Below are 26,985 nucleotides of genomic sequence, written 5' to 3' on the forward strand. Positions count from 1 at the left end.
TTTGAGTGAAATCAGAAAGTGTGACCGTTTTTGCATTTCCCTCTTCTATAACCTCTTCAGAACTCTATCCAACACATTATCCCAACACATTATCCCAACACATGATACATTCTGAAATCCTCAGATGTTTCCTAATCACACACAATTGAATTTAATTGTCATTGGGTTACAATTAACACTATAATAATGGGGTCCCAGTTTACCTGACCTGCTTTCCCAGTCTACCAATACAAACTGAAAATATGGTTTTGACTCAGTGTACACAAATGGGTGTGTTATGCCTCCTGTGAATATGATATCCCCCCCAAATAAATGTGTGTGTGATAATGAAACCTCTTGAGGATTTCAGAAATGTATAATGTGGTGTTGGGATAATATGTTGGATAGACGTCGAAAGAGGTTACAGAAGACAGAAATGCAAAAAGTGTCCCACTTATTCCGAATTCACCCTGCATATAGGCCTACTGTATTTTTACATTCCAGACTGGTCCAGAAGCTAAATTCCTGTCACGCCCTGACTCAGGGGACTCTTATGTGTTGAGTCAGGGTGTGAATATTCTATGTTGTGTATATCTATGTGTAGATCTAGTATGTGTAGATCTATGTTGGCCGGTGTGGTTCCCAATCAGAGGCAGCTGTCGCTCGTTGTCTCTGATTGGGAATCCTACTTAGGCAGCCTATTGGCACTCATTAGTTGTGTGTTCTTGTTCCGTGTTCAACCTTAGGACTTCACGTTTAGTTTGTTTGTTGTTTGGTCGTGTGTTTATCAGTTTAATAAACATGTACGCATTTCACGCTGCGCCTTGGTCTGACCCATCCTTAAACGAACATGACAATTCCTGCAATTCTATCCATTTTGCCATGGGATTTTGTACTGTGTATTTAAATACTGTATTCTCGACATAGCTTATTCTATTATTTCTACTACTGTAGCATTTTAGTTACACCGTTTATGCACACCGCATATTTATTTATATACTGGATTTTTGACATACAGTAGCTCACTAATATATCTACTGATGTACTGTGTTGTGTTGGCTAAACATATAATTATTTGTATATCTTGTGTAAATTCATCCGGTGTATATCCTTATAGATTACATTTGGATAACTGTTACAGCGCTATTTGGGTTAACTGGATTCATTCTGACATTTCAAGATTGATTTATAATGTATTATTTGTGTAGCCTACTTGTTTGACATTTTACTGCATTGTTAGGAGCTAGTAACATAAGCATTTCACTGCACCCGCTATAACATCTGCTAAACTGTGTATGCGACCAATAAACTTTGATTTGAGCTTATAGATGACTTTCATTAATTACCACGACGCTCAGCACTGTGCTTGTCTGGTCTCATTTCATCTCATCTCATCTCATCCTCCTCGAGCCGCAGAACTCCGCTGACTTTTCTCTTTGAACCCGGCGTTCAGCTTCACGTGCAAATTGTACGATCAGCCACTTACTATCTGGTTCCATAGAAGTCCGTGCTGTTTTAACTCTTGCCCCCCTCTACCCCTCCCCCTCAGCTATGCTAGTCCAGCGGTAACATAATTCAGAATGCTATTCCAATTACGCGGGTAGCCTACATGTGCGCCACATTGGCCTATAGGCCTCAGTTGACATAGTTGACAAATAAATACATAAAATGACAAAATAATTTCGCTTTCCTCTCTCTCTGTGTTTTCATAATTTTCTGTCAATTCGCAAGTGGCTGAATCTCACCGGCGAAATCATCCAAGCAAGGAAAGCATAGTCCCTGTCTCAGTATGTGTAGCCAATGTATCTGATCCTGTCTGGATCAAAAGAGTATAACATGTTGCCGCCGTAGCATTTGATTGATTGATGCCAGCAGGCGTTTGGCCTCCCTTGATAATTTGTAAAAAAATAAATAATAATTTGCCAATCAGCATTGAGCCCAGCTCAATGGGTTCAGCAAAACGCCCCCAAGAGAGGCCAGTTGGGATTTGGCTTCAGACCAATCAAATCACTTCCTTTGCAAAAACATAATTTTCAGAAAAAGGTGTCTATTACTGGTCTGCTTGTGTTGATGTTAAACAATATGAAGAGAAAAAAAAGAATGTGTATGCACTCACTAACTGTAAGTCGCTCTGGATAAGAGCTTCTGCTAAATGACTAAAATGTTTTTTAAAATGTCCTGCAATGTCCTTGCTAAATCAGCGCTTTCCTAAGCCATGGATGGAGATGGGGATTTGGACTTGTGGTTTTCACTTAATTCTCTATACAGGCCAATGATTATGACACCAATTCTGATCTAACCATAAATGAATGTTGTGCCACTGGCCTGAGATGATTGAAGTTCAATATGTAGCCTAGATGTAGCATAGTAGACTCATATTATCTAGCTAGCTAATTTATCTGGTTCTTTGTTGCCCATGTGAGGAAGTCAGGCTAGCAAGCATTTTAGCTAGGTAGCCTATGACAACAAAAACTAAAAGTGTACAGAGCCATAGACCGTCTTGCCAAGATGAAAGAGAGGAGGATGGCATTGGTGTTCAACTAGTCTTCAAGTAGGGTGAGTCAACCTTTTTTGTTTTACTTGCGCATGCACACATGAATGCACACACACACATAAATCAGTAACATGGACAGCCACATGATATTTAGCTAAATTGATTGGACTAAATTGTTTTTGGTATCTTTAAGTTTGTTTTCAGTGTATTAAACTAAGCATATATAGCCTTGTTGATTTGATGTTTAAATGTTTAAGTTGAAATGGTGCTGAAATAGTGGAACCATGGAGTGGTTCTATATCAGTAGTTGCTTAGTAAACTGTCGAAAACACTAACTTGCTTGACCATGCTGCAGGTGATAAAACTGATTGTATGCAATATTTGCTTTGTGGACTTCACTGAACAGATGTTACTTTCCTATTTTGTGATGAAACAAACGTATGGTGTAGTTGAATTTATTCTGCCACTGTGTGACCTGTCTTTTCCCTGTCGCGGCGTTATTGTATATCACCGTGGCGTATGAACGAATGGGTTATAGAGCAAACAACGCAATTATCACAACATGGGTTGTAATGTGGCTTTTTTACTGGCTTGGCTTCCTCACGGATTTTACCCACGCACCGCTACTAATAGGCCTACATTAAAGTCACCAAATAATGTCCAAAGTCCCAACCCATAAAATAAGTTACTTTTAGGCTACTATTTGTTTATAATTGTATGTATATAGATGGCCTTTTGCAGGGGTCCCAAACTACATTCAGCTGCGGCACGATTTTTTCTTGAGCAGATTGTTGGGTGGCCGGAACATAATTACAAATAAAATTGTACACTATAATTGACCACAAGAAGCCCAAACATATAATATTTGACCAAAACATAAATCATTTCAAACCTTGATTACATTGGGATACGATAAAATATGTCTCTCTATTATGTGTGGGAATACTTGGGAACAGGTTTCCTAAATTAAAATCACTTTGAGCTGATTTCCTGGTGTTTTTACAGTCTTTAATGTCGAACAATGAAAACTTTCTCACAAAACTTGGGGGGCAAAATATAATCACCCCGCGGGCCGCCATTTGGGGAACCCTGTTTTTTTTTTTTGTCGTTTAAGCACTAATATTTGGTGATGTAAACAGCCTTAATCACGCCATTATCATAGAGAGCAGCGTAAAAGTTTTTATTGGGGGCCGAAACAAAATGCGGATGTGTGTGTGTGAGCGAAGTGCTCTCATGTGCGGAAACGTCATCTGTGACCCTCCCTCACAGTTATTTTGTAGTTCACGCGTAGTCTCACCCCTCTCGCGGTCGGTTCTCCAGATGCTGCAACTCGTCTGATCTACGCCTTTTCCCGGCCAACTACCGTGCTATCCCTCAGAGAGAAAGGATAGGTGGGACACAACGAAAAATAAAGTTGCCTAATTTGTAGTTTAGACCTACCCAGGACAGTCAGAGCGGATATCCATCGACACAGAAAGTATAGAAAACCCCGCCTTTACTCGTCTCGCCATCTCTCAATTTCTCCCACCTACTCTTTCTTTTTCTCTCAATCCTTCTTCCTATTAAAATGGTTTTTGACTGGATGGAAAGATGTGGATAAACGGCGGAAGTGGTCAGGCCGGACCCTAATCTCAAACACCGACCCACCGGGCCGTCACGAGCGCAGCAAGCAGATTATATTCAACAGCACGGAGCTATACTTTCTCCGGTTGGACTGATTTCCTGCTCAGCGGGCGAATTTTCTGCTCAGCATATAGGAAACCGCCGTCTGTTCTGTGCGCTCTAACCCAAGGTCTCGTACATCGCCTTGGACCTCAGTGAAAAGGGATTGGGACCAAAGTAAGTACCTTTATCTCAATCACATCATGGGGACTGTTATTGTAATAGAAACTGAATAACGGTTTGGTCTGAATATGCACTGTGTTTCTACAATAGCCAGCTCTCTACTCTGTTGTCTGTCCAAGTGTTGAAGATTTTAAACCTAATCCTACCCTTAACCCTAACCCTAACCACACTGCTAACTTTATGCCTAACCCTAGCCTTAAATTACTACCAAGAAGATAGTCAATTTTGACTTTGGCTATGCTAACCTTTCTGTTATCTAGGCATGTAGCCCACAATGAAGCTCGATCACTTCTACACGCGTCATTACGCAAGCCACGTACGTTTATCCTATGATGAGACATCTTAATAGCCAGGCCTATGAAAAAGATTATGTCCTCACGTACAGACTATTGCCGCGTTCAGAACAACTGGGAACTCGGAAAAATACGAAGTCAGATCATGACGTCGGTGATCTTCAGGTCGGAAAGTCGGGTTCTAGAAAGAGGCCCGAGTTCCAGAGTTGGAATTCCGAGTTGGAGGATTTTTCCCAGTGTGAGCTCGTTTTTTTCCGAGTTCCCAGTTGTTTTGAACGCTCGGAAGTCGGAGATTTCCGAGTTCCCAGTTGTTTTGAACACGCCATATAACCTATTGTGTTTTGCGCCTTCTGACAAATTGTAAAATAAAAAAGCTTAAAGGTGCAATATGCAGAAATTGCTCAGCCATTTCCTAGTTGCTAAAATTCTAATAGTTCGCCTAATTTCATTTTATGTGACAAAACAAGTGTAGAGAATCATTGTACAATCCAAACCACTGTGAAATATATTTAAAATAACCCAAAATATTGAATTTTCAGCTGTTTGAAGCAGGTGTACAAAACCGAAAGTAAAAGAGGCAAAAACTAAACGTAGGAATGTGAGGCATACCGGAGTGGCATGTAACAATGAATAAGCTAAAATGAATGAGCTTATAGGTCATATTTACTCTTTATAACTTTGAATTTCAACTATATCTTAAACTTTTTACTGTCAGAAATGCATCCTTTAAAAAAAAGAACAGGATCACAGATCACAAACAAACACTGATTAATCAATAGTTGACTGTTAATCATTGAATAGAGTCACATCAAAGATCTGAGTCCTAACTCTCTACCCTCCATCTATCTGTTAGGCTTTACTCCTTCAGTCATTTTTATTTTCTCATTTTACTGCTGTCTTGTCCACCTATCACACAGGGTTACTGATTGACAAGCAGCCTTTGTAATCACATCAGGTAGGGATTTGTATTCTCTCTGAGCAAGCTAAATACAATCAACTACTGCCCTATTATACAAACACACACTCCTCTCCTCCCTCCCTCTCTTCCTCTCTTCCTCCCTCCCCCTCTTCCTCCCTCCCTCTCTTCCTCCCTCCCTCTCTCCCTCTTCCTCCCTCCCTCTCTCCCTCTTCCTCCCTCCCTCTCTCCCTCTTCCTCTCCTCCCTTCCCTCTGTCTCTCCTGCCCTACTATGAACGATTAAATTAATTATCAGTAGAGTATAGGCCAGGGCTCTCCAACCCTATTCCTGGGGAGCTACCCTCCTGTAGGTTTTCGCTCCAACCCCAGTTGTAACTAACCTGATTCAGCTTATCAACCAGGTAAATAGTAGAATCAGGTTCGCTTGATTAGGGTTGGAGTGAAAACCTACAAATCAAATCAAATCAAATTGTATTGGCCACATGCGCCGAATACAACAGGTGCAGACATTACAGTGAAATGCTTACTTACAGCCCTTAACCAACAGTGCATTTATTTTTAATAAAAAAGTAAAATAAAACAACAACAAAAAAGTGTTGAGAAAAAAGAGCAGAAGTAAAATAAAATAACAGTAGGGAGGCTATATATACAGGGGGGTACCGGTGCAGAGTCAATGTGCGGGGGCACAGGCTAGTTGAGGTAGTTGAAGTAATATGTACATGTGGGTAGAGTTAAAGTGACTATGCATAAATAATTAACAGAGTAGCAGCAGCGTAAAAAGATGGGGTGGGGGGGCAGTGCAAATAGTCCGGGTAGCCATGATTAGCTGTTCAGGAGTCTTATGGCTTGGGGGTAGAAGCTGTTGAGAAGTCTTTTGGACCTAGACTTGGTACTCCGGTACCGCTTGCCGTGCGGTAGCAGAGAGAACAGTCTATAACTAGGGTGGCTGGAGTCTTTGACAATTTTGAGGGCCTTCCTCTGACACCGCCTGGTATAGAGGTCCTGGATGGCAGGAAGCTTGTCCCCAGTGATGTACTGGGCCGTACGCACTACCCTCTGTAGTGCCTTGCGGTTGGAGGCCAAGCAGTTGCCATACCAGGCGGTGATGCAACCAGTCAGGATGCTCTCGATGGTGCAGCTGTAGAATTTTTTGAGGATCTGAGGACCCATGCCAAATCTTTTCAGTCTCCTGAGGGGGAATGGGCTTTGTCGTGCCCTCTTCACGACTGTCTTGGTGTGTTTGGACCATGATAGTTCGTTGGTGATGTGGACACCAAGGAACTTGAAGCTCTCAACCTGTTCCACTACAGCCCCGTCGACGAGAATGGGGGCGTGCTCAGTCCTCTTTTTTTTCCTGTAGTCCACAATCATCTCCTTTGTCTTGGTCACGTTGAGGGAGAGGTTGTTATCCCGGCACCACACGGCCAGGTCTCTGACCTCCTCCCTATAGGCTGTCTCATCGTTGTCGGTGATCAGGCCTACCACTGTTGTGTCGTCTGCAAACTTAATGATGGTGTTGGAGTCGTGCCTGGCCATGCAGTCATGGGTGAACAGGGAGTACAGGAGGGGACTGAGCACGCACCCCTGAGGGGCCCCCGTGTTGAGGATCAGTGTGGCAGATGTGTTGTTACCTACCCTTACCACCTGAGGGTGGCCCGTCAGGAAGTCCAGGATCCAGTTGCAGAGGAAGGTGTTTAGTCCCAGGATCCTTAGCTTAGTGATGAGCTTTGAGGGCACTATGGTGTTGAATGCTGAGCTGTAGTCAATGAATAGCATTCTCACGTAGGTGTTCCTCTTGTCCAGGTGGGAAAGGGCAGTGTGGAGTGCAATAGAGTTTGCATCATCTGTGGATCTGTTGGAGCGGTATGCAAATTGGAGTGGGTCTAGGGTTTCTGGGATAATGGTGTTGATGTGAGCCATGACCAGCCTTTCAAAGCACTTCATGGCTACAGACGTCAGTGCTACGGGTCGGTAGTCATTTAGGCAGGTTATCTTAGTGTCCTTGGGCACGGGGACTATGGTGGTCTGCTTGAAACATGTTGGTATTACAGACCCAGTCAGGGACATGTTGAAAATGTCAGTGAAGACACTTGCCAGTTGGTCAGCACATGCTCGGTGTACACGTCCTGGTAATCCGTCTGGCCCTGCGGCCTTGTGAATGTTGACCTGCTTAAAAGTCTTACTCACATCGGCTACGGAGAGCGTGATCACATAGTCATCCGGAACAGCTGGTGCTCTCATGCATGCTTCAGTGTTGCTTGCCTCAAAGCGAGCATAGAAGTGGTTTAGCTCGTCTGGTAGGCTTGTGTCACTGGGAAGCTCGCGGCTGTGCTTCCCTTTGTAGTCTGTAATAGTTTTCAAGCCCTGCCACATCCGACGAGCGTCAGAGCCGGTGTAGGACGGTAGCTCTCCAGGAACAGGGTTGGAGAGCCCTGGTGTAGGCTAGTTAAGTTAGGTTGAGTATCTGGACATGGAGATACCAGAGGTCCTCTCTGTCCTCAGGGCTGCAGTGCTTGTCAGTCTTTATCTAAGGCTGATAGTTCCAGGAATTGGTTCCTGCATTATCACGATTAATCCCTAGCCTACATACATTCATGGAAATGATATAATGATTAATAAACACTACATAATTTAGGTAGTCTTTATTCATACCTATTAATCAGTGTCTTACTATGACCTGAGCAGCAGTGAAGTGGGTTCTCTGGCCAATCAAATCAAAATGACAGTGAAATAAACTTAAAGAGAAAGGATATAGCTGATGTTGTTGCCTGTACAAGGGTTACTAACCTCTAATAACCACTTATGTAGATACAATGCCCATTTTTTTATTTTTTTATTTCACCTTTATTTAACCAGGTAAGCCAGTTGAGAACAAGTTCTCATTTACAACTGCGACCTGGCAGTTGTAAATGAGCCAAAGGACACATGCACATGTAAATATGAACACGCACGCACACACGGACACACTGTATCTATATAAGGTGTACATTGTGTGTGATTACTCATCCAGTCAGATTCTCCAGTGAGGGAAGAAGAGGGGTGTTCTGGGTACAGCTGAGTTAATACCAACAGATGGATGATGAAATACATGGAGCTGTAGCTGAGTACAATGTTAGAACAGTGTGCTGGCTGTCACTATCTGGCTGTATAGTCATGTACTGTACACTGCAAATGTTTCATACAGCACAGTGTGTACATTTTATGGCATGTCTGTCTGTGTGTGGCACTCTCATTTCAGTAAAGTGCTCTTTTACAGGGTCACAGCAGGGAGTACAGTCCAAACATCCTCTCCCTCTGCTAGTTGGAGAAGGAGAGGGAGACAGAACAGAATATTGCGGTTAAAAATGTCTCAGGCATGACTTGCATTAAAGTGAATTTGCAGTCATAGTTGGTTATATCAGTTTGTGTGACTACAGAGGGTCACGCTCTGTATCTCTAAACCTTTCTCTGTATCTCTAAACCTTTCTCTGTATCTCTAAACCTTGTAATCCGAGGTCATAAAATTCCATTTTTAGTTTGAGATTAACTAAACCAGAATGTGGACTTTAATCTGGTTGTGGATTGTATTACTTTATTGTTTCATTTACACTGACTATAAATCATTTAACCTGACATAATTTAGACCCACTGCTGAACAAAGTCTATCTTGTTCAAGAGATTTTATCTCAGTAGGCCAAATCCTAACTTGAGGTCTGCCTGTCACGCAAACCTCCCATTGACTGGAAGCATGATTTACAACATGAAAGTCTCAGTTATGCACGCTGATCTAAAATTAGAATTAAGGCCACTGAAATTGGATTTAGTTCAGTGTTCTCTCTCTCTCTATATATATATATATATATATCGACTCTACTCTACTCTAATACCCTGGTCGTCTCTGTGTGCCAGAGGATGTATGATATGTGTTATGACTCACCATGAATAGATGGTTTCCTCTGATAGACCAACAAGCTCTCTTTCTCTCTCTCTCCCCTCTTTCTCTCTTCTCCCCCCCCTCTCTCTCTCCCCTCTTTCTCTCTCTCTCCCCTCTTTCTCTCTTCTCACCCCTCTCTCTCTCCATGTATGTTTTGAATGTCCCTCAGATCAACCACCAGAGAGGGCAGCTACTAGATGACTGTTCAATTCCATAGGGATGTTATTCACCAGGGAGATGCTAGGGGAATGAGAGCACTAATCTGTGTTCACATTCTCAGACTGGAGTGTACCAGACACTAGCATGGTCTGCCAGGGTCTTCCTCCTTAGAGGTCCTGTAAGGTGAAGTGGAGGATCTCAGGAGTGAGTGAATCAGTGTCAGTGAACTGACTAACTAACTAATGGACTGGTCAGTGATATATCACAGACCAGGGGTTGAGAAACTCTGTTAGTGTTAGTCTGCTTTGACTACTCACATTCTCCTGTCAGACAGCGCCACAGAGACAGAGGGAGGAAGAGAGAGAGAGCACTTCCACTCTCCCATCCAGCCAGAGAAGGATCCTCCGTCTGATTGGCTCAGCAGAATGGCCAGAGTCCGGTCACATGATCCTGTCAGCCAATAGGAACTGGAGTTGGGCTTCTGTCAGGAAAAGTGCTGTAGCATGCTGGATGAGGCCTCTGGCTGACCTGAACAAGTATTTTTCTTTCAACTGTTGCGAAGGACACACACACACACACACACACTGACTCATGAACACTGGTGTTGATTGAAATGTCACCACCATGTTTCTAATGTTTATCTAAATTAAATCTATGATTCCTCCTATGGAGAGATCGCTAGGCCATACGCTGGCATGCTGAAACCTCCAGTTAGGCCTACTCTACTGTTTACTGCAGGTAGGGCTGCTTTACGACCACATGGTGTTGTGACCAGTGGTTATTACACAGAGAAGTGAGTCTGACCTTTATTGTTTCTCTCTGCAGTCTGTGATGTGTTATGATCACCTTTGGACTGCACTGTGGCTCTGTTTTGTAGCAGGGAAGATTCCTGTATCTGTGCTGTTGTGGTTAACTCTGCCTAGAAAACTCACCTATACAAGAATCAACTGCCTAAAGCACAGTAGGACATAGGCATTTCTATTCCTAAAATGTATGTTGCTTTTTAGAATTGGCTGTGAGAGTGAAATTTGGAATTCTTCTAAGGAGTGTGTGGTAGTTCTAAGCAGTGTACTGTTCCCTAGCCTCCTCTCTGCTCTGTGTACGTCTGCTCCTTCCTGTTGTGATCTTCAACAGTATTTTACAGAGTTCCTTTCTACATTTCTGGAATAGCAGGCAATCTGAGAGACGTGCCCTAAAGGCATGGAAAGTACAAGAGTTCAATATCTCTGCTAGTGTGCTCACAGAAGGTCAACAGGGTTCTTCACCTGTCCTGTCCCACCAGGATTCTGCACCCCCCCCCCCCCCCCCCCCTGTCCTTTCTGTGTTGTGGAGGTGTTGGTTTCTCAGTGAATACATGGACCCTCCCTCCCTGCCTCTGAGTTCAGCAGGATGATGTTGTATCAGTAATCTCATGATGCTAGCAGGAATGCTATGCTGCAGAGAAGTGTGGACGGGTGAAACAAAAGCATTAATGCTGTCTCAATAGCAGCAGCACCCACCCATGACTCAGTGTCATTAACCTAGCAGTGTTTCTACAACAGGATGTGCAGGGGTTTGCCAAAACCACATCCTATAGCCCACGTTTGAGAAACTACTTTTGACACATCAACATGTGTCTATATCACCACTTATTGTTTTTAACATTCATTTTTTTATTTTATTTAACCTTTATTTAACTAGGCAAGTCAGTTAAGAACAAATTCTTATTTACAATGACGGCCTATCCCGGCCAAAACCTCCCCTAACCCGGACGATACTGTGCCAATTGTGCACCGCACTATGGGACTCCCGATCACGGCCGGATGTGACACAGCCCGGGATCAAACCAGGGTCTGTAGTGACGCCTCTAGCACTGAGATGCAGTGCCTTAGACCGCTGCGCCACATCATCTGCACTCATCTCAATAGACATGATAGGTGGATGCTTTATAGCAGACGTCCAGGTGTCCTGTCCACTTCTATCAGATCAGTGCTGACAGAGGAGATGAGATGACGAGAGGAAGGCATTTTAGAGTATGGAGATACACCCATGATGCAGGAAAGGAGATGAGGAGGGGAAGACGATTGAGATGCACCCTCTCTGAGTTGTAACAGGAAACGTGTCTGGTGTTGATGAGTAACCTGCTATGATGTGGAAATTACTGAACAATGACAGCGTCTCAGGGGAGAGTGTATGTGAGAAGGGGAGGCTTCTGTAGCCATAACTTAGTGTTGCAACATGTAACTTCATTTACCGTCTTGTTAGTGTGACTGGTGTATGGAGATCCACACCTACATAACCTAAGCTATTCAAAGCTAGCCTAGCGTTAGCTAACATTTTTATTGAAGCTTAAAGGGTCAGTTCTGTATTAGCCGGTAGCTCCTATCCGTTTCATGTTAACCAATATGAAAAGCCCAATATATCTCAGTGTATGCTACTGTTGGGTGTCAGCGGCGCTCCCTTCCCTGGCTGTATATCGGTCTTTAATGTGTGTGTAAATCCAGCTGCATAGTTGAGAGAGCCAGGCCTGCTCTGTGTCTGGGTCTGGGAGTGATGTTAGGCAGGGAGGGAGGCAGGCAGGCAGGGAGAGAGTCCTCGCTCTGCTTCTCAGAGCTTCCGTCAGCTGGGGAGGGAACCTACTCAATGAGGCAAGTCCTGGAGGGATCAGGGAGGGGGAGTGAATAGGGGAGGGGTTTGGGGGCCGAGGAGAATCGGGGGAGTAGGTAGGGTGTCGTCAGAGAGGATTAGGGTAGTGGTTTGGAGAGTGGGTGGGGTTTGAAGAGAGGTGCAGGGTTTAGAGTGTACAGTTTAGGGTGGAGTGGTGATAGGGGGGTGGTGTGTGGGAGGACATTCAGACTCAGCCATGATTCATACTGTCCCCCACCCAACTCCCGCCCCCATCCTACCACACCCAAATCACAGTCAAAGTAAAGCTTCTCTCTACATGTCATCGATGTCTCAAATCAGGAAACCAAGTGTTTGTTTCTTGAACTTCAGGAATGTGACTGAAAAAGTGCCTCAGGCCTTGAAAAAGAAAAAAAGAAACTGATTGAAGGAGATATCATCTTGCAACGTGGTCTTAGATCATTTTGTATTGTTCTGTACGTAAATCCGAGACACATAAAAACATAAATGCAACATGCAACAATTTCAAAGATTTTACTGAGTTAGAGTTCATATAAGGAAATCGGTCAATTGAAATAAATAAATTAGGCCCTAATCTATGGATTTCACATGACTGGGAATACAGATATGCAAAAGGTAGGGGCAGGGCCTCCCGAGTGGCGCAGTGGTCTAAGGCAATGCACTGCATCACAGTGCTTGAGGCGTCACTACAGACCCGGATTTGATCCCAGGCTGTGTCACAACTGGCCGAGACCGGGAGTCCCGTAGGGCGGCGCACACTTGGCCCAGCGTCGTCCTGGTAAGGGGAGGGTTTGGCCGGAGGGGCTTTACTTGGCTCATCGCGCTCTAACGTTCCGGGCGCATGCAGGCTGACATCGGTCGTCAGTTGAACAGTGTTACCACTGACACGTTGGTGCGGCTAGTGGGCGGGTGTTAAGGAGCGCGGTTTACCGGGTCATGTTTCGGAGGATGCATGACTCGACCTTCGCCTCTCCTGAGCCCGTTGGGGAGTTGCAGTGACGAGACAAGATTGTAATTGGGGAGAAAAAGGGGGTGAAAACAAAAAAATTACCCCAAAAAAACGCAGCGCAACGCAACCCAACACTTACCTACCAGTTCATGCGAACGGTGTCCATTTCGGCATCACTCTTCCACCTTTCAAAATGAATTCCAATGTTTATCAGATTTCTGGTCATGAGCAGTCTTTTTCTTGCTTCTTTTTCTCTTTTGGGGTCAAGTTGATTCAGATCCAAGAACCGAGAATGGTGCTTGTTGCTGTCGACATTTTCTGAAAATGTTGTCCTTGCAACCCAAACTGTTTATCTGCAAACAAGTTAGCTAGCTAGTGACTTCCACCCCAGAGCCATGACTAAGTAAAGGTTGTTTGAGTAGGTGGGATTTCACGCGGATTCCATCTTTAATTTGAGCCAGTTTGCTACAGCAGGAAAGTAATCCTACTGCAATGTAGATTATAATGAATTTACATTTTTGTAGGGGTTGATACATTTTTCGTAAGGGAAAATTAAATCTGAAATTTCAAAGTGGAAATTACAAACTTCAGAAGCCTTCTTAAACCTCAAATACACGACAAGTTTTACATTTCCTGCATTGCAGGAAAGTTATACTGCAACAGGGTGATCAAATGAAGATCCTACATCTGTAATTGAATGGGGAAGATTTGCACAATGTCATTACATCTAATTAGTTGGTGCCAATCTTTCCTATTCATTTGGCCTGCAGATTTATCCCAATGCATGTGATGTGGGGTTTACACAACAGATGGTATAGATTAGAATATGGATTTGACTTCAGACGACTGTTGAGGTATGAACATTTCCACTAGACTGATTGGGACGTTTCTTGTTGTTTAACTGCGGTGAGAGAAATGGATAAATAAACATTCATTAATTCAGTTAGTGATTTGAACCCTTTCTTTCCATTCTTCCTGTGTCTGGCTAGGATGAGATCGAGAAGGAATAGACAGACATTGTGACATAAAAGAGACCAGGAAGTAGGCTACACATGGGGGCCAACTGGTCACATCCTTTCATTTACTGGAAATTCAAATAAAACCACAAGGGATTATTAACTCCTTCCTCCCACCCCCCTCAGGCAGTATGCTGCCAGGGGTGTGCTGTGTGTGTGTGTGTGTGGACTGTGTGTGTGTATCTTTACGTGTGTGTATATGTCAGTATATTAACCCTCTTCTCTGCTCTCTCCCAAGTATGGTGTCCAGTCTGAGCGCGTGGTTCTGGAATGAGCGGCTGTGGTTCCCTGAGGGGCTGGGCTGGGCTGACCTGGAGGACAAAGATGGCCGTGTCTACGCCAAGGCCAGAGACCTCTGGGTGGCGCTACCCATCGCCGTAGCCTTCCTCGTAATACGACAGATCTTCGAGAGGTACGTCTGTCCGTCTGTCTGTTTGGCTGGCTGGCTGACTGTCATCCCTCATAAGCTAAATGCTCTGCCTCTTTCACCCGTCTGTCTACATGTGTTTTATACCTCTTCTTTCTACTCTTCTTCTTCCTTTCCTATGCCTCTCCCTCTTCTCCCCCCTCCTCCACGTGCTCCACCCTTTTTCTCCTTCCCTCCCTCCCATCTCATCCCTCTCTCCCCTCCTCTCTGTGTGGGCAGGTTAGTGGCCACTCCCCTGGCTGCTGTCATGGGGGTGAAGGAGAAAGTTAGGCTCACAGTGTCACACAACCCCACACTGGAGTCATTCTACTGTAACACAACCAAGAACCCCACACAGGTAACACAACTAGAAATGACTACACACGCGCACGCAAGCACAGAGACACATGTACGCACGCACACGTTAACACTACACAATTGCTACAGATCTTAATTTGTTCACTTTTGTTGCAAAAAACATTCTGCACAGCAGGAAATGCAAACTTGTAGTGTTTTTGAGTTTTAAAAAGGCTTCTAAAGTTTGTCATTTCAGACTTGGTTTGCCCTAACGAAAAATGTATCAACCCCTACACAAATGTCCATCCACCTAATAATTCACATTTCCTGTTGCTGCAGAATAATTTTCCTGCTGTAGCAAACTGACTCAAATTAAGGTCCTACATCTGTATACAGCACCACACAAATCATTATGCTAAACTGGATCCCCTTCTACCCTTCTGTCTCTCTCTCCCGCTCTCCCGCTCTCCTACAGAGTTCTATAGACAGCCTGTGTAAGCAGACAGGTTGTTCAGAGAGACAGGTGCAGAGATGGTTCAGGAGACGCAGGAACCAGGACCGACCCAGTCTACTGAAGAAGTTCAAAGAGGCCAGGTACACACAACACACATATACACACACACACACAAATATCCACATGCATACAGACACCCACACATGAACACACACACACAAAACAAGATAACAAAACAACAGCTTCACAAACAGCTGCTCTAATCAAATCAGCACATGTCTGCGTGTAAAAGCATGAGTCTATTTACAGTATATCTGACACTCATTATATTGCCAGCCTGGTTTTATCAAGGCTGCTCCTACCCCCAGGGCCACACACACATACATACATACACACACACACACACACACACACACACACACACACACACACACACACACACACACACACACACATACACACACTGCCCGCCCCTCGCTCCCTCACCAGTCCCAGGAGACAGTTTGGCCCTATCAGCAGAATCAGTTTATATCCAAGCAGTGTGTGTCATTGTTATAGGACTGAGACAATGACTGTGTTACACTAATACTGAGATCACTACATGAGACAGCGCCCTAAGCCAGAACTACTGACAGACAGCAGCCTCTTATAGAAGACTGGCCTCTCATTCTGTTATGTGTATGGTACATGGTAATGCGCTACTGTTTAATATAGGATCCCAAATCAATTATGCGATTATGCGTCATTCCTTGATAATGTCCAGTAGCCATTGTAGAGCATGATACCTGTATCTGCAGTTCTGTGTCTTAGAATATGTAGATAACAAGTGTAGATAACAACCTGTAGTTAATATCACAATCACTAGTGTAGATAACAACCTGTAGTTAATATCACAATCACTAGTGTAGATAACAACCTGTAGTTAATATCACAATCACTAGTGTAGATAACAACCTGTAGTTAATATCACAATCACTAGTGTAGATAACAACCTGTAGTTAATATCACAATCACTAGTGTAGATAACAACCTGTAGTTAATATCACAATCACTAGTGTAGATAACAACCTGTAGTTAATATCACAATCACTAGTGAAGATAACAACCTGTAGTTAATATCACAATCACTAGTGTAGATAACAACCTGTAGTTAATATCACAATCACTAGTGTAGATAACAACCTGTAGTTAATATCACAATCACTAGTGTAGATAACAACCTGTAGTTAATATCACAATCACTAGTGTAGATAACAACCTGTAGTTAATATCACAATCACTAGTGTAGATAACAACCTGTAGTTAATATCACAATCACTAGTGTAGATAACAACCTGTAGTTAATATCACAATCACTAGTGTAGATAACAACCTGTAGTTAATATCACAATCACTAGTGTAGATAACAACCTGTAGTTAATATCACAATCACTAGTGGCAACATCATATCATCATGTCATTATCATCATCATTACATCTAAAATTCACACAGATGATTCTCATGAGATTATGGATGTGATTTGTATTGAGACGGTATTCTCTGTGTGTACCCCAAGAGTTCAGTCTGTGTGTGTGTGTGTGCGTGTGCGTGCGTGCGTGTATTGTTAGTTGTTAATGGTGTGTATCACTGTGTGTGTATTGCGACATCCCTGTCCTGAATCAATCTAGTGTTTATCTTCACACAACAGCCTCACTGTCCCTCTCTCTCTCTTTGTCTCTCTGTCTCTCTCTTTCTCACACTGCGGTATCCTACTCTCTCTCAGCCTTCTATCTCCTTCCACTTCATCTCTCTCTCCCTTATTCCCCTGCTGAGTGTATTATTTCTCTTTATCTCTTCCTTTCTTTCACCTCCTCATCCTCCTATATCTGTAGTCAGCTGGTTGTTGTTGTTGAGTACTGGAGGTCTCTATCTGTAGTCAGCTGGTTGTTGTTGTACAGTACTGGAGGTCTCTCTCTGTAGTCAGCAGGTTGTTGTGTTGTACAGTACTGGAGGTCTCTATCTGTAGTCAGCAGGTTGTTGTGTTGTATAGTACTGGAGGTCTCTGTCTGTAGTCAGCAGGTTGTTGTGTTGTACAGTACTGGAGGTCTCTATCTGTAGTCAGCAGGTTGTTGTGTTGTACAGTACTGGAGGTCTCTATCTGTAGTCAGCAGGTTGTTGTGTTGGACAGTACTGGAGGTCTATATCTGTAGTCAGCTGGTTGTTGTTGTACAGTACTGGAGGTCTCTATCTGTAGTCAGCAGGTTGTTGTGTTGTACAGTACTGGAGGTCTCGCTCTGTATTCAGGAGGTTGTTGTTGTACAGTACTGGAGGTCTCTATCTGTAGTCAGCAGGTTGTTGTGTTGTACAGTACTGGAGGTCTCTATCTGTAGTCAGCAGGTTGTTGTGTTGTACAGTACTGGAGGTCTCTATCTGTAGTCAGCAGGTTGTTGTGTTGTACAGTACTGGAGGTCTCTATTTGTAGTCAGCAGGTTGTTGTTGTACAGTACCGGAGGTCTCTATTTGTAGTCAGCAGGTTGTTGTTGTACAGTACCGGAGGTCTCTATTTGTAGTCAGCAGGTTGTTGTTGTACAGTACCGGAGGTCTCTATTTGTAGTCTGCAGGTTGTTGTGTTGTACAGTACTGGAGGTCTCTATCTGTAGTCAGCAGGTTGTTGTGTTGTACATTACTGGAGGTCTCGCTCTGTATTCAGGAGGATGTTGTTGTATAGTACTGGAGGTCTCTCTCTGTAGTCAGCAGGTTGTTGTTGTGTTGTACAGTACTGGAGGTCTCGCTCTGTATTCAGGAGGTTGTTGTTGTACAGTACTGGAGGTCTCTCTCTGTAGTCAGCAGGTTGTTGTGTTGTACAGTACTGGAGGTCTCTCTCTGTAGTCAGCAGGTTGTTGTGTTGTACAGTACTGGAGGTCTCTATCTGTAGTCAGCAGGTTGTTGTGTTGTACAGTACTGGAGGTCTCTATCTGTAGTCAGCAGGTTGTTGTGTTGTACAGTACTGGAGGTCTCTATCTGTAGTCAGCAGGTTGTTGTGTTGTACAGTACTGGAGGTCTCTATCTGTAGTCAGCAGGTTGTTGTGTTGTACAGTACTGGAGGTCTATATCTGTAGTCAGCAGATTGTTGTGTTGTACAGTACTGGAGGTCTCTATCTGTAGTCAGCAGGTTGTTGTTGTACAGTACTGGAGGTCTCTATCTGTAGTCAGCAGGTTGTTGTGTTGTACAGTACTGGAGGTCTCTCTCTGTAGTCAGCAGGTTGTTGTGTTGTACAGTACTGGAGGTCTCTATCTGTAGTCAGCAGGTTGTTGTGTTGTACAGTACTGGAGGTCTCTATCTGTAGTCAGCAGGTTGTTGTGTTGTACAGTACTGGAGGTCTCTATCTGTAGTCAGCAGGTTGTTGTGTTGTATAGTACTGGAGGTCTCTATCTGTAGTCAGGAGGATGTTGTTGTACAGTACTGGAGGTATCTCTCTGTAGTCAGCAGGTTGTTGTTGTACAGTACTGGAGGTCTCTATCTGTAGTCAGCAGGTTGTTGTTGTACAGTACTGGAGGTCTCTATCTGTAGTCAGCAGGTTGTTGTGTTGTACAGTACTGGAGGTCTCTATCTGTAGTCAGCAGGTTGTTGTGTTGTACAGTACTGGAGGTATCTCTCTGTAGTCAGCAGGTTGTTGTTGTACAGTACTGGAGGTCTCTATCTGTAGTCAGCTGTTTGTTGTTGTACAGTACTGGAGGTCTCGCTCTGTATTCAGGAGGTTGTTGTTGTAGAGTACTGGAGGTATCTCTCTGTAGTCAGCAGGTTGTTGTTGTACAGTACTGGAGGTCTCTCTCTGTAGTCAGCTGGTTGTTGTTGGATAGTACTGGAGGTCTCTCTTTGTAGTCAGCAGGTTGTTGTGTTGTATAGTACTGGAGGTCTCTATCTGTAGTCAGGAGGATGTTGTTGTACAGTACTGGAGGTATCTCTCTGTAGTCAGCTGGTTGTTGTTGTACAGTACTGGAGGTCTCGCTCTGTATTCAGGAGGTTGTTGTTGTAGAGTACTGGAGGTATCTCTCTGTAGTCAGCAGGTTGTTGTTGTACAGTACTGGAGGTCTCTCTCTGTAGTCAGCTGGTTGTTGTTGGACAGTACTGGAGGTCTCTCTCTGTAGTCAGCAGGTTGTTGTGTTGTACAGTACTGGAGGTCTCTATCTGTAGTCAGCAGGTTGTTGTTGTATAGTACTGGAGGTCTCTATCTGTAGTCAGCAGGTTGTTGTTGTACAGTACTGGAGGTCTCTATCTGTAGTCAGCAGGTTGTTGTTGTATAGTACTGGAGGTCTCTATCTGTAGTCAGCAGGTTGTTGTTGTACAGTACTGGAGGTATCTCTCTGTAGTCAGCAGGTTGTTGTGTTGTACAGTACTGGAGGTCTCTATCTGTAGTCAGCAGGTTGTTGTTGTACAGTACTGGAGGTCTCTCTCTGTAGTCAGCAGGTTGTTGTGTTATACAGTACTGGAGGTCTCTATCTGTAGTCAGCAGGTTGTTGTGTTGTACAGTACTGGAGGTCTCTCTCTGTAGTCAGCAGGTTGTTGTGTTATACAGTACTGGAGGTCTCTATCTGTAGTCAGCAGGTTGTTGTGTTGTACAGTACTGGAGGTCTCTCTCTGTAGTCAGCAGGTTGTTGTGTTGTACAGTACTGGAGGTCTCTCTCTGTAGTCAGCAGGTTGTTGTTGTACAGTACTGGAGGTCTCTCTCTGTAGTCAGCAGGTTGTTGTGTTATACAGTACTGGAGGTCTCTCTCTGTAGTCAGCAGGTTGTTGTGTTATACAGTACTGGAGGTCTCTCTCTGTAGTCAGCAGGTTGTTGTGTTGTACAGTACTGGAGGTCTCTCTCTGTAGTCAGCAGGTTGTTGTTATACAGTACTGGAGGTCTCTCTCTGTAGTCAGCAGGTTGTTGTGTTATACAGTACTGGAGGTCTCTCTCTGTAGTCAGCAGGTTGTTGTGTTATACAGTACTGGAGGTCTCTCTCTGTAGTCAGCAGGTTGTTGTGTTGTACAGTACTGGAGGTCTCTCTCTGTAGTCAGCAGGTTGTTGTGTTATACAGTACTGGAGGTCTCTCTCTGTAGTCAGCAGGTTGTTGTGTTGTACAGTACTGGAGGTCTCTCTCTGTAGTCAGCAGGTTGTTGTGTTATACAGTACTGGAGGTCTCTCTCTGTAGTCAGCAGGTTGTTGTGTTATACAGTACTGGAGGTCTCTCTCTGTAGTCAGCAGGTTGTTGTGTTATACAGTACTGGAGGTCTCTCTCTGTAGTCAGCAGGTTGTTGTGTTGTACAGTACTGGAGGTCTCTCTCTGTAGTCAGCAGGTTGTTGTGTTATACAGTACTGGAGGTCTCTCTCTGTAGTCAGCAGGTTGTTGTGTTGTACAGTACTGGAGGTCTCTCTCTGTGTGACAGAACTGGGAGGCTACTGTATGACTGTTCCCATTGTGTGCTGGGAAGTTGGCACGGGACTGTTCTACAGTAGCCGTGTGTGTTTATATGTGTGTCCTGATTTGACATTCTCAGCATAGGAGATGAGATTGGTCTGGGCATCAGGGCCTGCACGATACCAGCTTATACTTCCCCTACTTTCAAGCAAAGTGTGTGTGGTGTCTTTACCCTACCCTAGTAGAATGCGTATATCTCCCTGTGTGCATGTATGTATGTTCTGTTTACTGTACATATAGTATAACGTGTGTGTGTGTGTGTGTGTTGTCCAATGATTTCCCCCTACAGTTTAGCAGAATGTGTGTATGTGCATGTTATCTTTACTGTACATATAGCATAAAGTCTGTGCGTGTGTTGTCCAATGATTTTGTGTGTTCTCTTGCAGTTGGAGATTCACCTTTTACCTTTTTGCTTTCATTGCTGGCCTGGCTGCCCTCGTCGACGTGAGTACTGCTGTTTCACCTTTGACCTTTAAATTAAAGTGTAACAGGATACTAAGATAGAATAGAAGCCTTGTGAACAGCAGTGCTGGTTATATCAGGGACAACTGAGTATAAAATGTAATGTTTTTATAACATGATTAATAAAGAACTTACGAATGACACCGGAAGAGAATTATAAAGCCAAATTAATATATAGAGTGAAAATGATTTATCACTTCTTCTGTTTCAATGCTGTATTTCTCTGTGACTGAAATTAGAACTGTCCAATTTATGTATGCCTCTCTCTTTCTCTCAGAAACCCTGGCTGTATGACTTTAAGGAGATGTGGCAGGGCTTCCCTATTCTGGTATGTCCCTCTGGTTATTGATGAGTGGTAACTAATACATTGTAACATAGGAAAGTCATTGGAAGGCATAAATCATAATCAATCATATCATGTTATGTCCAGTGTTTGACTGTGTTCAGACAGCATATTATGGAAGTGTCAATGTATGTTATCGATATTATCTTGCTCTTTCTCTCTCCCTCCCCCCTATTTTCTCCCCATCCCATCCCATCTCTCTCTCCATCCCTCCATCTCTCATCTCTCCCCCAGACTCTCCTGCCGTCTCAGTATTGGTACTATATGATAGAGCTGGGTTTCTACGGCTCTCTAATCTTTAGTGTGGCGTCAGATGTCAAACGGAAAGTAAGTGTGCACCATGCCTGCTCTATAAAACACACTATGCTTGTAACAATCAAGTATACAGTATACAAATGAACCACTAAAAATGGTGGTACAGAATCCCTTTACTTACAGTCCTATTCACTTTAAGAGTCAGTCAATTACAGCACGCAGATCATCCAAATATTCTTCCATACAGGGGGAGTAGAGTTTACAATATCAGGGATAGTGGTTAACCAAGCCTGCACACTCTGTTAGCTACAAGTGATTCATTGAAAGCAGTAAGCAAGTCTTTCCGATCACTTTCCTGCTTTTGGCATGGTGTTGACTTTGTGCTGACGACCAGGGGTTACTGTCATGGCACTGATGACAGTGTCAGTGTGTATAGGGACAGGGGGCAGGGGGCTACTGCAGGAGGTGGACATTAGACTGATATGACGTGTTTGTGTGTGTGGAGCCGGAGGTTTAAAGGGGAGTTTGTCAGTGGACTCTGCTCCACTAGGGCAGGTCAGTACAGACAGCATGTACAGTACCAGTCAAAAGTTTGGACACACCTACTCATTCAAAGGTTTTTATTTTTACTATTTTCTACATTGTAGAATAATAGTGAAGACATCAAAACTATGAAATAACACATATGGAATCATGTAGTAACCAAAAAAGTGTTAAACAAATCAGAATATTGTGATGAGGTGGTGTTGAAGCAACGACCAGGATGGTGGTGTTACCTTGAGAGAGGGGAAGATCAGTTAGAAAATCCACACTTAGGTGAGACCATGGTCATTGTGGAACTGGTAAAGGTTGTAACTTACCAGCTGGGAGGTGCCTGAAATGCGATCTCCCTTCATCTCCACACCTGAGGTGGAAATGTGGTATCCAAGGAAGGAGACGGACTGCTGGAAAAACATACACTTCTCTGCCTTAGCATAAAGGTAATTTTCCAACAGTCGGGCCAGCACCTTGCGAACCAGGGATACATGCTCGGCACGCGTAGCGGAATACACCATGATGTCATCGATGAAACACCTCGTTCACAAAGGACTGGAAAACTGAGGGAGCATTCATCAAACCATAGGGCATCACCAGGTATTCATAATGCCCCGTGGTTGTGCTGAATGCTGTCTTCCACTCATCTCCTTCTCGGATACGTACCAGGTTGTACGCACTCCTGAGATCTAATTTGGTAAAGAAGCGCGCCCCATGCATTGATTCAATCACTGAAGGAATGAGGGGGAGAGGATAACTAAATCTTATCGTCTCCCTGTTCAGTGGTCGATAATCAATGCACGGGCGCAGACCTCCGTCCTTCTTCTTCACAAAGAAGAAACTCGAGGAGGCGGTTGAAGTGGAGGGACGTATATATCCCTGGCGCAGGAACTCGGTGACATATATCTCCATAGCCACCGTTTCAGCCTGTGACGGGGTATATATGACTCCTGGGAGGTACAGCGTCTACCCGGAGGTTTATCGCGCAATCCCCCGCCCGATGAGGTCATAACTTAGTCGCCTGCGTTTTAGAGAACGCTTGCGCCAGATCGAGGTAGTCAGGGGGAATGTGCACGGTGGAGGTACTGTCTGGACTTTCCACCGTAGTTGCACCAACGGCAACACCTAGACACCTATCCTGACACTCTCGCGACCACCCCGTGAGAACCCTCTGCGGCCATGAGAAGGTGGGGTTGTGGAGTGCTAGCCAAGGGATACCTAATACCACAGGGAAAGCAGGAGACTCAATGATGGAAAAAGTAACCTGCTCACAATTAGTCTCCTCGGTAATCATGGTGACTGGTGCAGTAAATTCCTTAACCAACCCGGACCCTAATGGTCGACTATCAAGTGCTCTGATTGGGCGTGGAATGGATAGGGGAATCAATGGAATGCCTATACGGTGTGCGAATGCCCTGTCCATAAAGTTCCCAGCTGTGCCTGAATCGACTAGCGCCTTACACTGGGGAACTACCATGTGCTCAGGAAAGGAGATGTGTATTTTACAGTGCGCAGCAGAGGGCTCTGAACGAGTGTGGGTGTTCGATACCTGGGGTGATGCGAGAGTGCCCTGCCTGCCACCTCCAAACCCAGAAGAGCATTGACGAAAACGTGTGGTGAAATGTCCCTTCGTGCCACCAGTGTGGCATTGGCGCTGTCGTCCTCCGCTCTCTCGGCTAGCGGTTCCACCAATCTCCATCCATTCTGGATCCGAGTCGGCCGGGATGGAAACGGGCAGACCTCCTCCAGGACGTCCTCTGGTTGCCAGCAGGTTGTCCAAACGAATGGCCATGTCCACCAGTTGCGAGAAGGACAACATGGTGTCACGGCAGGCTAGCTCCCGTCGGACGACCTCTCGCAGATGACACCAGAAATGGTCGATCAGGGCCCGCTAGTTCCACCCGGACCCAGCTGCCAGAGTTCAAAACTCCAATGCGAAGTCCTGCGCAGTCCTCGTCCCCTGCCTCAGGTGGACCAGCCACTCGTCCACCTCTCGACCCTCGGGCGGGTGATCGAAGACCGCCCGGAAGAGGCGCGCGAACTCCCCGTAGTTCTCCAACGCGGCTCCTCCTTCGTTCCACACCGCATTGGCCCACTCCAAGGCTTTCCCCGAGAGGCAGGAGACGAGGGCGGACACCCTCTCCCGCTCTGATGGGACCGGCCGGATGCTGGAGAAGTAGAGCTCCAGTTGGAGAAGGAATCCTTGGCACAGCGCCGCTGTCCCGTCGAACTCCCATGGTCGGGATATCTGGATCCCTCCGGGTGCTGGGGTGTAGGTGGCGGGATCCGGTTGGCCAGCTGGTCTCGACGGATCGGGCTTTCTCCTCTCCAGGCGTTGGACGACCTGAAGAACCCGATCCATCGCTTCACCCAAGCTGGCTAGCATAGTTGAATGCTCCTGGACCTGTTCCACAACTCCAGGCATGCGCGTCTCTCCCGCTGACTCCATATCGGGTGGGTGATTCTGTGGTGAGGTGGTGTTGAAGGAGTCAGGCGCAGGAGGGTAAATCACATCCTCCACAAGGAGAGCCAGTTTCATCATAGCGCATGATGGTTGTTGCGACTGCACTTGAAGAAACTTTAAAAGTTCTTGAAATGTTCCAGATTGACTGACCTTCATGTCTTAAAGTAATGATGGACTGTCGTTTCTCTTTGCTTATTTGAGCTGTTCTTGCCATAATATGGACTTGGTCTTTTACCAAATAGGGCTATCTTCTGTATACCCCCCCTACCTTGTCACAACACTACTGATTGGCTCAAATGCATTAAGAAGAAAATAAATTCCACAAATTAACTTTTAAGAAGGCACACCTGTTAATTGAAATGCATTTCAGGTGACTACCTCATGAAGCTGGTTGAGAGAATGCCATGTGTGCAAAGCTGTCATCAAGGCAAAGGGTGTGTCACGCCCTGGCTCTGGGGACTATGTTATGTTGAGCCAGGGTGTGTAAGTCTATGTTTTGTATATCTATGTTGGCCTGAGTGACTCCCAATCAGAGGCAACGAGTGTCAGCTGGTTGTCTCTGATTGGGAGCCATATTTAACTATCGGTCTTTTCAGTTTGTGTTGTGGTTTCTTGTTCGGGTTGGTTTGTGTTGTAACCATAGACGTCACGTTTTTCGTTTGTTGTTTTGATCGTGTGATCATTTAATAAATATAATATGTTCACCTTCAACGCTGCGCATTGGTCTCTCCATGACGATCGTGACAGAAGAAACCACCAAGACAGGACCAAGCAGCGTGAAGAGGAGAGAGGAAGGACCTTGGATCAGGGGAGTAGGAGTTTCGGCTGGGCCACGCTAAGTGAAGAGGAGAGAGGCTGGTCTATGAAGCAATGGATCGAGAGTCTGGCGAGAGCTAGGGAGGCCTGGTCCACGGGGAGGAGAGAACCCCAGAAAATTTTTAGGGGGGGGCTCACGACGTGGACGACGGGGCAGCAGGAGGCCGCGATGGAGCGGTCCAGCGGGTGTGCAGAGGAGGCCGCCAGGTTAAGGGGGCCACTGGTCACAGAGGAGAGGGAAAGTGTGGAGGCACGGCGAGAGGTACTGGGGTGTATTACCAGTCCGGTCCGGCCCGTTCCTGATCCCTGCATAGGGCCAGTGGCGTGTGTCCCCAGTACGGTTCGGCCTGTTCCTGCCTCTCGCACCGAGCCTGTGGTGCGCGTCGTCAGCCCTGTCCGGCCCGTTCCTGCTCTCCGCACCAAGTCTGTGGTGCGCGTTGCCAGCCCAGTCCGGCCCATCCAAGCTTCCCGCACCAAGCCAGTGGTGTGCGTCGTCAGTCCGGCACGGCCCGTTCCTGCTCTCCGCACCAAGTCTGTGGTGCGCGTCGCCAGCCCAGTCCGGCCCATCCAAGCTTCCCGCACCAAGCCAGTGGTGTGCGTCGTCAGTCCGGCACGGCCCGTGCCTGCTCTCCGCACCAAGTCTATGGTGCGTTTCGTCAGCCCTGTCCGGCCCGTTCCTGCTCTCCGCACCAAGTCTGTGGTGCGCGTCGCCAGCCCAGTCCGGCCCATCCAAGCTCCCCGCACCAGGTCAGTGGTGCGCGTCGTCAGCCCGGTCCGGCTCATGCCTGCTCCCCGCACCAAGTCAGGGGTGCGCTTCGTCAGCCCGGTCCGGCCCGTTCCTCCTCCACGCATCAAGCCAGGGGTGTGCGTCGTCAGTCCAGCACAACCCGTGCCTGGGTCATGTCCGGAGCCGGATCCGCCGCCGAGGCGGAGTGCCCACCCGGTCCCTCCCCTGTTGTGGTTGTTTGGCGCGGCCGGAGTCCGCGCCTTTGGGGGGGGGTACTGTCACGCCCTGGCTCTGGGGACTATGTTATGTTGAGCCAGGGTGTGTAAGTCTATGTTTTGTATATCTATGTTGGCCTGAGTGACTCCCAATCAGAGGCAACGAGTGTCAGCTGGTTGTCTCTGATTGGGAGCCATATTTAACTATCGGTCTTTTCAGTTTGTGTTGTGGTTTCTTGTTCGGGTTGGTTTGTGTTGTAACCATAGACGTCACGTTTTTCGTTTGTTGTTTTGATCGTGTGATCATTTAATAAATATAATATGTTCACCTTCAACGCTGCGCATTGGTCCTCCTCATTAGACGATCGTGACAGGGTGGCTA

General features: G+C 45.6%; 1 protein-coding gene across 2 annotated transcripts in view; it reads left to right on the forward strand.

Annotated features, from left to right (window-relative positions):
- The first annotated feature begins 3,761 nt into the window (after positions 1–3,761).
- The window catches only part of LOC311123790 (ceramide synthase 2-like), a 30,009-nt gene continuing 6,785 nt past the window's right edge, over positions 3,762–26,985 (forward strand). The window contains exons 1-7 of one of the 2 annotated variants that reach the window (XM_084198022.1): positions 3,762–4,312; positions 14,429–14,602; positions 14,837–14,954; positions 15,369–15,487; positions 21,174–21,231; positions 21,527–21,577; positions 21,827–21,919. In XM_084198022.1, coding sequence (XP_084054148.1) covers positions 14,430–14,602; positions 14,837–14,954; positions 15,369–15,487; positions 21,174–21,231; positions 21,527–21,577; positions 21,827–21,919 — 612 coding nt within the window. In that variant the 5' untranslated portion in view covers positions 3,762–4,312; position 14,429. Of the gene's footprint in view, positions 4,313–14,417; positions 14,603–14,836; positions 14,955–15,368; positions 15,488–21,173; positions 21,232–21,526; positions 21,578–21,826; positions 21,920–26,985 lie in introns of those variants that run through there. The other variant, XM_084198023.1, reaches the window with a different exon arrangement.

This window comes from Coregonus lavaretus, assembly GCF_964263955.1.
Source record: "Coregonus lavaretus genome assembly, contig: HAP1_SCAFFOLD_1762, whole genome shotgun sequence".
NCBI classification, from domain to species: Eukaryota; Metazoa; Chordata; class Actinopteri; order Salmoniformes; family Salmonidae; genus Coregonus; species Coregonus lavaretus.